Consider the following 14,497-nt stretch of genomic DNA (forward strand, 5'->3'; position numbering starts at 1 on the left):
GTGGCTGGGTCAGGTCATCATCCCCAAAGGACCAGTTTTGATGGGAGAGGGAGGGTGACCCTTAGGGCCTGCTGAGGAAGGGGCAGGCGAGGCCCCTGCTGTGTGTCCGGAGGGGAAGGAGGGCGTGTGTACATCTCAGGAAAGGTGGCCCAGAGCCCTTGGGAAAAGGGGTGGGTGTTGAGGTCTCTTCACTCGCCTTTGTGACTCAGGAGTGAGGGGTCAAGACACCACTCCCTCACTAACTGGGCCCAGGGTCCACCAGACCTTGTCCCTTGGCGTCTCCTTGGAAATTGAAGACCCTGGGGGCATCACGTGGGGTCTTGGGTCAGGACCTGTGTCTGGGTGGGGAAGGGCTCAGTGGGAAGTGGAGGGTCAGTTGGAAGTGGGTGAAGTCTCCGGGGGCAGTGGGCTCACGGCCTGGGTGGAGGGTGGGAGGGACACATGCTGAGAGGTGCACCCAGTTCAACCTGCTAGTTTTAGGGTCACACAGGCTGGAGTGGAGATTCAGAGCCTGAGTTCTGACCCACACGGAACTACACCTGAGTCCTGTGTGACATCAGGCAAATGGCTTCACCTCTCTGAGCCTCACTTTCCTCATCTACAAAATGGGATGATCCTAGCATAGCCTCCAAGGTCTGTGGAGAGGAAGAGAGGAGATAATGCATTCGGTCTGTGGGTGCTCACTAATATCTCCTGCTATTAATACTGACAGTCGCTCTTACCACTACAGCTATCAGGAGTAACAATGGCCCAGTCTCCTTAGTTTCAGAAGGGGCTTCTGTCCACTAGACCAGTGGTTCTCAACTGGAGGTGACTTGGTCCGCCACAGACTGCTGGCATTGTCACAACTGGGGAGTTGCTACTGGCATCCAGGGGTTAGAAGCCAGGGACGCTGCTAAACATCCTACAATGCACAGGACAGCCGCTGGCGACAAAGAATTATCCAGCCCCCAATGAGGTAGTGCCGAGGTTAAGAAGCTCTGCTCTAGACCTGCGCTGTTCAGCACATACAGTGGCCACCAGCTACCTGTGGCTATCGAGCGCCTGAAATGCAGTTAGCCCGCGTAGAGATGTGCTGTAAATATAAAACACACATTGAATTTCAAACACTTAGCAAGAAAAAGAGGATGTAAACTAGCTCATTAATAATTTCTATATTGATTACATATTGAAATGCTAATATTTGGGATATATTAGGTTAAATAAAATATATATTATTATAACTAATTTTACCTGCTTATTTTAACCTTAAAAATGTGGCTACTAGAAAATTAAAAATTACACATGTGGCTCTATTTGTGGCTTGCATTCTATTTCTGCTGGACAGCGCTGGTCTGGACTGTACTGCTTCTCTTGGGGGTGGCGGAGAGTCTTAGGTGAAGTGCAGGTGGGAGGTGAGGGTCGCTGGGGCTGCGGCTGGTTTCTTGAGAAAGGACAAAGGAGATCGTCACACGTCTGCCCCCTGCCAGAGGAAGGATGAGTCCACATCTCCCCTGCTCCCTGCCCCTACGCGGGCTGGGCCTCTCTCTGCCAGGACAGAGGGCGGGCAGGGCGCCTGAGCTTGAACCCCTTCTTTACTCCCCACCCCTCAATGGAGGCACCATGCCAGCCTTTCAGGCTGCACTAAAAGTGCCCCAGTGAACAAACAGGCGGGTATGGTGACAGCTGAGGCTTAGAGACTTGAGTGTCCTGGCTCCCGTCCCACTCCCTGGCAGTGCCTAGTTAGGACTGGGCGGGGGGGGGGTGGAGAAGGGAGGGGAGCGCTCCCAGGCCACTGAGGCCTGGACCACACTCCACTTTTGTGTTACGACCTTCAGAAACCACCCCTGAGGTTTACATGTGGACAACTGAAGCCAGGGGCCAATGAGTGGAGAGGGTCCCTGGTCTGCATGGTGACCAGGCCCTTTGCTCTCAGGGAAGACCAGCGCCTGATGAGGAAGAAGCTAGAGACTGGTCAGCAGGGCCGCCAGGGCCACTGGAGGTGACAGAGAGAATGGGCTGGGGAGGATGTGTGGGAAGACACAGGGATGGGGTTTGGGGTGGGGGCGGCCTGAGCGAGGCAGGGCGCTCCAGATGACAGAATGATTTGGGAGCAGTAAGCCACTTTGGCACTTCCAGCTTAGCTCAAGGCACAGAGAGGTTCAGGGGACTTGCCCCAAGGGTATCAGCATTCGGTCCCCACCCCTGGGTCCTGCATGCTCCCTCCTCTCAGCACTGACCCCTCCCACGCTAGCAATGGGGAACATTTCAAATGCTTGGAACAGAGGGCTGCAGGATCCCACCCTGGACTCTCCACTCCTGCATTCACACCAGCCACACCTTCGCAAGGCCTGCCCCATGCATGGTGGGGAGACAGGTCATTGCACTTGGCTGCTTCCTGGGGGCTGGGGGTAGCAGGGGGGCCCTGACTTCAATTCCCCCACCCCAGGTCCTGCTGTCTCAGAAATCCTGCGCCCCACCAGAGTTCATGGACAGGAGAACAGGGCCAGGGGGAACAGCATCCTGAACAGGAGAGCGCTTCTGACAAAGACTCCACCTCCACACCCTCAGTCTGGGGGAACAAGGTCCCTCCCCGACCCCAGGGTGAAGTCAGGGGAAGGCATCTGGGGACAGGGAGCTCATGGCCAGTGCCTGGCGACAGGCAATCACCAGCAACCCCCACAGGGCGAAACTGGAGACTAGGCAACCCCTAGGGCCAGATGCCGCCCCTGGGCAGCTCCCCTCTGGCCCTGCCCCAGCCCCTGGCAAATCCTGGAGGAAGCTCAGCTGATCTGGGAGGGGAGGGAGGGGCTGGGCTGAGGCGGGTGGTGAGCCAGGAGGGTCTGAGGGCGTAAGGGAGGTGCTGAGGGGAGAGCGGGGAAGGGGAAGAGGAGAGGATGGTGGGGAAGCTGAGCGGGTGCTGAGGTCGTCCTGGGAGAGGGGCTGCAGAGGGGCAGGCGGCGGGAAGACTGGGGTGAAGGGGCTGGCGCCTGGAAAGGAGTAGTGAGGGTGCTGGGGCTGTGCCAGGGTGTCTGGGAGGGTCTCCGGATTCCGGGGAGGCTGACACAAAGTTTAGGGGCTGTCAGGTTTCTGGGCAAGGTTCTTAGGATTTCTGGGCGCGGGGGCGTCGGATGAGGGACGACTCGGGCTGGAGGCAGGCTGTCCGTGTCCCCGAGTCTGGCGAGGGTCTCAGGATTTCTTGGGCCCAGATTTCTGGCCGAGCCCGGAGTCGGAGGGGGTCTTGGGCCGGCGCGGTGGCCCGGCTCACCTGTAGACATCGGTCCAGAGGTGCGTGCCCAGCACGTACACTGCCTCCACGCGGCTCCCGTACTGCAGCCGCACCGTCCGCTCGCGTAGCATCTTCCCCGTAGTGCCCGGCCCCGTGCCCGTCCTCTCTCGTCTGGGTCCGCCTGGAGCACCTGCCTCAGGTGACCCCTCCAGCAATCCGCCAGCGCTGCGGCCTCCGCGCTCCGCCTTTATCCTGCCGCCGGTGGGCGGAGCGGCCCGTCGGCCTCCTCTCGCAGTGGGCTGTGGGCCCGTCCGTCAAGCGTGGCCACGCCCTCCACAACTCTTCCTGTGGGGGCCCCACCCCCAGGCCCCCCAGCCCTCCCCCTCCCCCCACCCCAGGCCCCCCCAGCCCCACCCCCCCATGGTCTGGGTGATGTCAGCAGTTGCCAATTTCCTCCTTTCACTGGCTGATTTGCTCATTCTTTCATTCAACATACTTTCAGTGGGCCCCCAGCTGGCCGGCGCCAGGACACAGGGCCAGCCACCCCTCCGGGCGCCCCCCGGCCCTGCGGGGCAGATAATGCAAATGTGGAGCTGTCATAGGGGCGGGGACAGGAGGCGGTGGCCCAGAGCGAGTGGATGTGTTAAACCAGCCCAGGGTCCCGGACCTGAGCCTTCTTAAAGGAGGGGTTTGCAAACTAAGGGGAACGGAGGAGAGGGAGCTTCGTGACCAACCTGGGAAGCCAGATGCAGCCTGCCCCCCAACAATCAGATCAGTATTACAGAGGGGAAGTGGGGAGAGGGGTGGGAGTGGGGAACTCAACAGCCTGCAGGGCCAGAATGCCAAGCCAAGGCACTGGTGGGTGGGCGATGGGAGCCTTGGCATGGCTTCCTCAGCGAGGAATGGTTGCCGGTGGAAGTGAAGGAGGCCATCTGGCTGCCCTGGATGGAGGTGCCCCTGGCCAGGGTCCATGAAGACCCCTGCTGGGGCTGCTGAGAGCGCTGGAGAGAAGGGGATTGATCTGACCACTGTTGGTAGACTGAAATATTGATGTTCCAGTGGAGGGATAGTGAGGGGCACCGTTCTGGCCTGGGCCGCTGGGCAAAGGAGGGTGCCCCTGCAGAGGTCAGTTTGTGTCTTGTGGAGGCTGAGGTTCAGGATGACACCCAGTGGGGGCCTGAAGCAGCCCCCACCGAATCCCAGACCCTTCCAGCTCTGAAGCCAAGCCAGGGCCTGTTCAGGTAATTCACATAAGACTGAGTGGTCCTTGGTAGAAGGGGCAGGAACTGAGGTGTTCCTGAGAGGGCAGAGGTTCTAAGAAGGAAGTGGCAGGCTGGAGGGGATGTGTTTTTGGGAAGGGGGTAGGTCTGCTAGGGGGATGGGAACCCTGGGACGGGGTGCATCTGAATAAGAGGGTCGGGGCTCACAAGAGCTCAGGGCTGAGACACACCCAGACTCCTGACCCCAGCGGCCTCCTCGAGGCGGCCCAAATTAGGAGATGGCCAAGACCCCAGCTGTTCCTGGGTAGCCGGGACCTAGGAGGAATGTGGGTAGGGAAGGAGGAAGGCCTGAATCAGGCTAGGGGGGGCATCTGTCCTCAAGGTGCACAGACCCAGGGAGACGCTGGTAGCTTTTGATAGGCTCCCGCGGCCGCTGAGTGCACCGTCCAATCAGGAGGCAGGGTGACCACCTGCCAAAGAGGTAAAAAACGTGTGCAGCTCAGAGCTGACTTTGAGGCCCCCGAGGTGAGCTCTTGTCCCAGCATCCCTCTACCAGAATTACTTTTGAGCCCCTACTATGCGGCAGATACAGGGTGTATGCCAGGGTCCCCACCTTCCTGGACATCATAGAACACAGCACCCTCATTTTACCCACTGGGGCCCAGGGTTGGGGGAGAAGCACCGCACCCCGACCCGGGCCTGGGCAGGTCATCCCAGGAGCAGGGGAGTGATAACATCAGGCGGAGGTGGTGATTGCCAGGAGAGAGCGAATAACAGTGGGCCCTTAATGCGTTCTTTCTGCATGCCAGGTGCTGTTCCAGTGGCACTTTTCATGCATTGGAATTAGATCATTATACCCTCCCAATAACCCCACCACTTTACAGATGAAGAAAGCGAGCCGCAAAAAGGTTCAAGAATTGGTCCTCGGTCTGGTCTCATAGCGCCTAAGAGCGACAGAGCCAGGATAGGAACTTGCAGGGGTGTGGTGGGAGGGTTGGGGGTGGACGGCAGGGGCAAAGCAGGTAAGAGCAGGGAAGGAGTGTTGTCTCTTAATTGGCAGAAGAGGAATCCCAAATTCTAATCCCAGCCCCGCCTTTGTGGAACCTTGGACAATTCACCCAGCCTGCCATTAGGAGCCTCATTTTCCTCATCTGTGAATGAAGTGATCTCTCCGCCCAGGATGTAAGGATGACATAACATGAGACAATGTACGGAAAACACTAGCACAGTCTCTGGCACAGGCAAGCACTCAAGAAATGAAACTCCCTCTTCTTAAAAAATAAAATCCCACCCAGGCCCGGCTGACACATGCTCAGGGCTCCTGTCCCTGGCTCGGGGACTGCAGTGTTGGGTCACAGCGCCTGGTTGGTGGGATGGGAGCCTCCGGGTGCCCAAGGATTTAAAATAGCTGAAGTGGTCACAGCTGTTGGTGGATTCAGGGCCGGAGGTCTCAGCCATCACGGCTGCTCCTCTGGGGCCCGGAAGAGTCACGAGGCATCTCATTGTACCTTTTGGGGAAGGCCAGCAAAGGGCAGGCTTATCTCGGTCCAGTTCTGACACCGACCTGCGCCTCACAGCCCCAACTCAGTCTGGCTCCTACCAAGCAAGTGGCTGGAGAAGCTGGGCTGGGAGAAGCTCGTCTGAGCTGTCTCTCGCTGTGCTAGGCCTTGGGGGGACCGGGGAGATGACCCAGATAATTCTCAGGCCTGCCTTGTCCTTAAGTTCACTGATGGCATCATACATGCAAGAATTTAAAAAGAAAGAAATACACAGGTAATACCTGATCTTTTTTTTTTTTTTTTTGGCCTCTCCACTCGGCTTGTGAGATCTTATTTCCCCAACCAGGGATTGAACCTGTGCCCCCTGCAGTGGAAGGGCAAAGTCTTAACCACTGGACTGCCAGAGAATTCCCCTACCTGATCATTTTGGAAAAATAATTTTAGAAAAGGTCACCCATGGCCCCAGGGCTAGAGAGGAACATTGTGAACACTTTGGCATATGATCTCACAGGGCCCACGCAGAGGCAGTCTGTTGCTGCTGTGGGTGACTGCGCTTACTGAGCCCTTAGGCTGGGCCAAGAGCTGCTCCAAGGGCTTCACACCTCTTAGCTCATTTAATCCTCCCAATAACCCTAAGAGCTGGGAGCTATTATTATCCCCAATTTGCACAGAGGCATCGACCAGCCTGGCGGTGAAGAGCATGCATGACCTTTGGACTTGGCAAACCTGAGGTCAAGTCCAGCTCAGCCCCTCAGTAGCTTGGGGACCTCTCTGGGCCTCGGTTTCTACCTCTGTACAGGAGATACTAGCAATACCCAGCCCACAGGGTTGTAAGGAATAACCAGCTGATACACAGCAAAATGCTTAGTGCATTAGGACTACAGACTCAAGTCCTAGTAGATGGTAATTATTTTCTATGCCTGTATATAGTTGACTTTTTGTAAAAATAGGCTTCTGACTGTACATGCTATTTGATATCACACTTTAAAAGCCTCTGCAATGTGTCACAAGCAAACATTCATACCCCTTCATGTTGTCCAGAACTTCAGAGTCTGCAAATCAAAGCAAGGTTCTAATTAGCCGAGGAGACTCAGAGAGGGACAGGGATGGTGGAAGGTCCTCCAGCCAGATAGCAAATGAAGGAACCCAGGGCACGGAGTGGACATTATTCAGTGAACCACTGTGTGCCAGGCTGTACCGGGTACCAGGTGGTCTGAGATGTGAAAACAGGTAGCCACACAGTACAGCTGTGGCCTCGAGGGAGTCGGGGGGCAGGAGCAGGGGGGTGCCCTGTGATCACCTTTAGGCCCTCCCCGAAGCCACCCAAGCAGATGGCTGTGTCTAAGATCCTCAAATACAGAAGCTCTGGAGGGGCCACTGAGCCAGGGCCCTGGGGGCCCACAGGAGGGGAAGCAGGGCTGCCATACAGAATAAGGGGATGGAGCTGGGTGTCCAAGGTGAGACCAGGAGGGTGGGCTGGACGTAGGGAGGGGAAGATGAAAGAGTGTTCCTGACAGAGGGAAGTACACATGCAAGGCCTGGTGAGTTCCATCTGGCCAGGGCCGGGGATGGGGAGAGTCTGGCCTGGCCATGGCCATGTCACACAATGCCTTATTATATAAGTCATGAAGAGGACTTTTGGCTTTATCTTAAGGTCACAGGAAAGCCTAGGAAGGACCTTGAAACATGGCAATGACATGATGCGTGCTTTAGGAAAATGACTCAAGCTGCCATAGGGAGCCGAATTCGACACGTTCTGGTGGGAGGTCAGAGTGGTGAGGTGATGGGGGCCTGGACCATCACAGGAAAGCCTAGGAAGGACCTTGAAACATGGCAATGACACAATGCGTGCTTTAGGCAAATCACTCTGGCTGCCATGTGGAGCTGAATTCGACAGGAGTTTTGACAGGAGGCCAGAGTGGTAAGGTGATGGGGCCTGGGTCATCATCCCCAAGGCAGCTACTCTGTGCCTAGGGACCTCCTCTCCCCCCAACTCTGCCCTCAAGGGCAGCTCCCCATACCCTGGGCCTTTCCTTGGTCCCTCACATCCCCTTTCCCCCAGCAAAGCCCACTCTCTCATCCCACTCCTCTGGAAGGGTTCCCTGGCCAGCCAGTGAAGGATGGGCTCTGGTATGGGGCATTAATTCTGCTCCTGTTCCTGCCCTTGGTCCTGCCAGATATTCCACTTAGGAGGAGGGCAGAGCTGGGGTGTTACATTGTTATATTTATGCAGTGACTGGAGCCAGGCGGTTATTCAGCCGCTAGTACCATAGGTATTCAGAGTGAGGGACGTTTGTCCTGCTCTATACTCACCCTTCAAATCCTTCCGGGGCTACTGTCACCTACAGAAATTTATTTTAAGGAACTGCTTCATGCCATTGTTCGGGTTGGCAATTCTGAAGTTTGCAGAGTAGGCCAGCAGGCTGGCTGGAATTTGGGAAGAGTTGGTGCTGCAGTCTTGAGTCTGAAATTTGCAGGCCGGAAACTCAGGCAGGGTTTCTATGATGTATTCTTTTTTTTTTTTTTTTTAATTAATTAATTAATTTTGGCTGTGTTGGGTCTTCGTTTCTGTGTGAGGGCTTTCTCTAGTTGCGGCAAGTGGGGGCTACTCTTCATCGCCGCGCGCGGGCCTCTCACTATCGCGGCCTCTCTTGTTGCGGAGCACAGGCTCCAGACGCGCAGGCTCAGTAGTTGTGGCGCACGGGCTTAGTTGCTCCACGGCATGTGGGATCTTCCCAGACCAGGGCTCGAACCCGTGTTCCCTGCATTGGCAGGCGGATTCTCAACCACTGCGCCACCAGGGAAGCCCTATGATGTATTCTTGAGGCAGAATTTCTTCTCCTTCTGGAAACCTCAGTCTTTGCTCTTGAGACCCATCCACACTATGGGGGGGGGGGATGACTTGCTTTACACAAAGTCTGTTGATTTATTTTATTTTATTTTATTTTTTTGGCCATGCCAGGCGGCCTGTGGGATCTTAGTTCCCCAACCAGGGATTGAACCCAGGCCCTCAGCAGTGAAAGCTCTGTGTCCTAACCACTGGACCACCGGGGAATTCCCAAAGTCTATTAATTTAAATGTTAATAACATCTAAATAAAAAATACCTTCATAGCAACACCTAGTCTGGTGTCTGACTAAAACAACTGGGGAGCCAGAGCCAAGCCAAGTTGACACTTAAAAGTAGCCTTCATGGTGCCAAAAAGTGGGCTAATGCTCTGATGCACGAGGTCACTATTTATGGAGCACTGACTTCTTACCAAGCATTCTTTTTTTTCTTATTGAAGTATATTTGATTTACAATGTTGTGCTAATTTCTGCTGTACAGCAAAGTGATTCAGTTATACATATATATACATTCTTTTTAAAATTCTTTTCCATTATGGTTTATCACAGGATACTGACTATAGTTCCCTGTGCTATACAGTAGGACCTTGTTGTTTACCCATTCCATATATAATTGTTTACATCTGCTAACCCCAGCCTCCCACTCCATCCCCCAACCCCTCCCCCTTGGCAACCACCAGTCTGTTCCCTATGTCTGTGAGTTTGTTTCTGTTTCATAGATAGGTTCATTTGTGTTATATTTTAGATTCCACATACAAGTGATATCATATGGTATTTGTCTTTCTCTTTCTGACTTACTTCACTTCGTATGATAATCTCTAGTTGCATCCACGTTGCCACAAATGGCATTATTTCGTCCATTTTCATGGCTGAGTAATATTCCATTGTATATAGGTACCACATCTTCTTTATCCATTCATCTGTCAGTGGACATTTAGGTTGTTTCCACGTCCTGGCTATTGTGAACAGTGCTGCTATGAACGTATGTGTGCATGTATCTTTTTGAATTATGGTTTTGTCTGAGTATATGCCCAGGAGTGGGATTGCTGGATCATATGGTAATTCTATTTTTAGTTTTCTGAGTACCCTCCATACTGTTTTCCATAGTGGCTACACCAACTTACATTCCCACTAACAATGTAGGAGGGTTCCCTTTTCTCCACACCCTCTCCAGCATTTGTTACTTGTAGACTTTTTAATGACGGCCGTTCTGACTTGAGCATCTTTTTCATGTGCCTATGCTTGCCAGATATTCTTGCTACAACCCCAGAGGCACCCTCACTTTACATTTCAAAGGGTAAATTGACCTGCCCATCGTCCTATGTAGTCACTGAGATTCAAACCCAGCTCAGTGGGAGGGCAGAACTTGGATTCTTAATCCCTCCACGCCCCTAAAGCAGAGCTACGAATGTGGACCCTGAAGAAGATGTGATGGGTCAAACCTCTGAAGAGCTGCCATGGGGCCAGAGTAAGCTGACCGGTCTGTGTAGACCTGTGCTGTCCAACATGGTAGGTAGTTGTTGCCACCTGGGGCTACTGAGCGCTTGAAATGTGGCTAGTCCAAATTTAGATGCACTGGAAGTATAAAATACACAGATTTCGAAGACTTAGTGTGCAAAAAAATAAAAAAGGTAATTAAAAATATATTGACTACATATTGAAATGATAATATGCTGGATGTATTGAGTTACATAAAAATATTATTCAAATTAATTTCACCTATTTCTTTTCATTAAAAAAATGTGACTACTAGAAAATTGAAAACTACATGTGAAATGTGCACTTGTGGCTTGTATTGTATTTCTATTGGCAGTGCTGGTCCAGACTCTTCTAAACTGTTAGGCAGGAACTGTGGCCCCCTTGTTTGTGATCATCCCTCCTAGGTTGAGCCTTGGTGCCTGGGCATAGTACATACATATTTGGTGGAGAGAGTGGAATTGCTCTGGAGTTCCCAGAGGGCATCAGTGAGGTCTGTGACAAGAAGATACAGAAGAGAAAATGTGGTGGAGGATGGAAGAGGTGGTGACCACAAGGTGGCGCCAGATCCTCATTTTAGAAGCAGGGAAGAGGGAGGTTTTTCTCACCTGAGAAAAGGTACCAGCCAGCGTGAATCTGAGAGATCAAGGATGCCTCCTGTCTCTGTCCAACCTCACTCAGCTCCTTCCTTTAGCTTTTTGGGACCCTCTCCCCCACAGGCATTTGGGGTCAGGGTTCAGGGACTCTGTGTGAGGTCCAGTCCCTTAAAGTAGGGCCCCCTCCCTGGACAGAGGGACAACTGAGGCCCAGAGAAGGGAGAGTGAGGCCTGAAGAGGGGCAGTGACCTACCCAAGCCTATTGGTAGCAGAGCCAGGTCCTTTGAGCCTCATCCTTTATGGCTGTCCTGTTGCCTTAATGCCTTGGTCCCTTGAGCCTGGGTTGTTGATTCACTCTAATAAGCTTAATAAATAATCACTGAGTATGTGCCAGGCATTGGGCTGGGCAGGAGAAGGTGTGTGATCTATAAGACATGTGTGTACACACACACACACACACACACACACATACCCTTTTATAAGAATGCTTCTTAGGCATTTATAACTATTTGGACATAGGTGCTATAATTATTCTTGTTACACCCCACGAGATGGTTAAATTCTCCATCTCTAGAAGAAGTCCTCTTAGATTTAAACCCCAGCTCTGACACTTGCTGGCTTTTGAGACCTTGGACAAGTCATTTTACTTGAGTCTTGGTTTTCTCATCTGTGTAATGGGGTAACCATGACCCCTACTTCCCAGGTTGTCATAAGATTAAATGAGATAATATATATAAAGGGCCAGGCACTTAGAAAGTGCTTGATTCATCTTGCCTGTGGTTTTAATGGTCATCAGTCAAGGTCTCTGCTGACCAGTGCTACAGCAAAGGCATTAGCTAAGTACCATGAAGGGAATGCACTGACAGCTCAGTGAGCGTTCCCCGGGAAGAAGATCCTGTGGCAGGAATTCAGTGAAAGTTGTTTGTTTGAGAGGCAGTGCCAGGAAACACCAGTAAGGGAGCGAGGAATTACGGCAGTAAAGGTTAGGGAATAAAACGATTTGCCTTGGTGGGCAACTGCTGCTTGTGGACCACTAACTCAGTTATCCCAGTGAGGGGCGAGAGAGCTGGGGTGTTCATCCTCCATCCTCCAACTGTATCGTGGGTGGAGGACTGCGCCTGATTGGGGGCTGGGGTAATTCCCCAGCACTCCTGGTTTGTTGTCTGCTCAAAGAGAATGCCTTCAGGCAGAGATACAGGTGCTGTTGGAAGTCTGGCTGGTATGCACAGCCTTTGCTTCAAGAGAGAAGGGAGAAGTTAATTCAAGTTGAGGAAAGAAGGGAAGGCTTCATGGAAGAGGTGGCCTTTGAACTCACCTTTGAAGGTTGGGTAGGAGTTTGACAAGCAGAGATGGGGGAAGGGTATTCCTGGCAGGAGGCAGAGCACAGCCAAGGAAAGGAAATGTGGAGGAGCAGGGTAAATTGTGGGGGGATATTTTGGGGGCAAAGCCAGGAAAACAGTCCCGGGATAAGCCGTGGAGGCCTCAAGTGCCAGGCCAGAGAGCATTCTGGCTGGATTCTTTGGGCAGTAGGGAGCCATGGAAAGTAGGATCTCTCTCTGCTGCAGGTGAGGGTAGGTGGGAGGGACTTCTGAGAGCAGGTGGGAGGCTGTACTCCAAGTGACAAGTGATGAGGGCCCAGATGGGACAGTGGAACTGACCTTAGGGGCAAACTGGAGGTTGAAAAACTTTCCAGGGTGGGTCCTAGAAATCTTGGAATTTGGAGGCCTTTCTGTCCCTCTGCTGGGTAGAAACCTCAGGTGAGCTCCTTTCTGAGTGGCTGTCAATGGCTGTGCCATATGCCCAGCTTCCAGCAGGGGTCACCAATGACACAAGGAACCCTCAGCCTCAGCGCTCAAAGAAGGAAGAAAGAAGGGGCTCGTTCTGTTAGTTAATTAGACGGATTCCATTCTTTAGGGGGAAGTTTGCGATGACACAGCCAGGAGAACCCTGGAGTTGGGCAGCGTGGATTTGAATCCTAGTGCTGCTTTACCTTTCTGTGTCTTCACCTTTCCATGTTGCAGCCTGTAAAATGCAGATGATTCAAAGTATCTTCTTCACATGATTGTTAAAACGATGAAATGAGATAAAGCACATAAAGCCCCTGGTACAGCAGCAGTAGGTGCTGCTGTTACTGGTGGGCAGGGTCTGCATACAGCATTACCTGTGAGGGCTGAAGCCAAGAGGCTGGCTGGCTGTCTGTAGAAGGTGACATGAGCAGTCCAGAGACCCTGGGCCTCGCCAGAGAGTGGCCAGTCCGTCTGGACAGTCTGGCGACCCCTGCGAGGACCTCAGATCACTGGGAAAGTGGGAACAGGTGACCTGATTTTAATTTCCACAGCTATTGTTACATGAGTGTCAACGTGGGTTTTTGGTGTCCTTGAGGGTGGCTTTTCTGAGTAGAAAAAAGTATTCAGACTCTCCTTTGGTTTTCAAAAATTGTTAATTTATGATGTTCAATTTATTATATTTATAAATTCAACAATCTCACTTTAGTCTTTGAGTTAGCTTAAAAATCTTCTTTTATGAATATAGCAACTTTTAAAATAATTTTAAGGGGGCATTGGATGAATTTTTTTTAATAATCTTGGTTAATTAAACAGGCTTAAACATCTTAAACTACATTCATAAATTTAATATATTCAGTTTCTTTTTAAAATACTTCACTTGCTTTAATGACAAAACTCTCTCAAGCACTTAAAAAGATCTTAGAAATCTAATAATTACGTTTATAAATATGGTGAATTTAAATTCTTATAACTATTTTAATACTGTTGACAAATTTAGTAAGATTTTGACTTAAAAATCACAAGCCTAAATCAATCAATGATTTGTTTATGCATTTTAAATTAGAAACTTAAGGCTGATCTGTTAGTCCCTTAGAGCACATTCTTTTAAATATTACAAATACTTAAAATTCCAAACATGCACCCATTATTTTTTTTAACACAAACATGTAACTACTATATGTTTGATTCTCTTAAATTTTTTTTTTACTCAATTGTTTTCATGCTTAAGAGTTGTGGGCTCACTAAGTCAAGGATTTTAGCACCTCAAGCAAATTTTGGGGTTGACTTCCCAAGCCATTTTGGGGTAATCATCTCCTCTAAGATTCTCTAATGTTCACAGAAACCTCAGGCTTAGACTTAGGATTTTGCCCATGACCTTGATGGGACATGAGTCCCACTTACCATCACTTGAACAGGATTTCCCATCATCTAAAAAGGGAGTGGTTATGTAGCCTGGCTCTGTGAGTTCAGTTTACATATTCCCCATTTCTCAAGTCAGATTTGAGGCTCAGTGTCTGGGTTTGGGCTTGGGTTTAATTGATGGATTTACTGCTTGATTCTATTCTGAACTCTGTTCAAAGGCTTCCTTTTGGGGCCACCCTGTTACAGGTGTCTAAATGACACCCAACTGAATCTCTCTGCTTTTGCCTGGCTCCTCAGGACAATTCTAAGTGATAGTGATAATGATTCTAGTGATAATGAGTCTAATCTTAGAAGCCAGGATGCAGCTGAAGAAATTGGAAGTGGGTGGGGTCTTCCTCCTTATTCAGGTCCATTCCCCCCCCACATCATCCTGGCTAAAGTAGACCCCGCCCCCATCACTCTCTATCACAAAAATCACCCTAGCTTAGTTTCCTCAGATTGTTT

At 51.3% G+C, this 14,497-nt stretch overlaps 1 protein-coding gene across 1 annotated transcript in view; it reads right to left on the reverse strand.

The window, feature by feature from the left end:
• The window catches only part of PADI2 (peptidyl arginine deiminase 2), a 47,835-nt gene extending 44,496 nt beyond the window's left edge, over positions 1–3,339 (reverse strand). The window contains exon 1 of the mRNA XM_059895189.1: positions 3,248–3,339. Within this exon, the coding sequence (XP_059751172.1) occupies positions 3,248–3,339 (92 nt within the window). The remainder of the gene's footprint in view (positions 1–3,247) is intronic.
• Between the last annotated feature and the right edge of the window lie 11,158 nt (positions 3,340–14,497).

Source organism: Balaenoptera ricei, chromosome 1 (genome assembly GCF_028023285.1).
Source record: "Balaenoptera ricei isolate mBalRic1 chromosome 1, mBalRic1.hap2, whole genome shotgun sequence".
In the NCBI taxonomy this organism is placed as follows: Eukaryota; Metazoa; Chordata; class Mammalia; order Artiodactyla; family Balaenopteridae; genus Balaenoptera; species Balaenoptera ricei.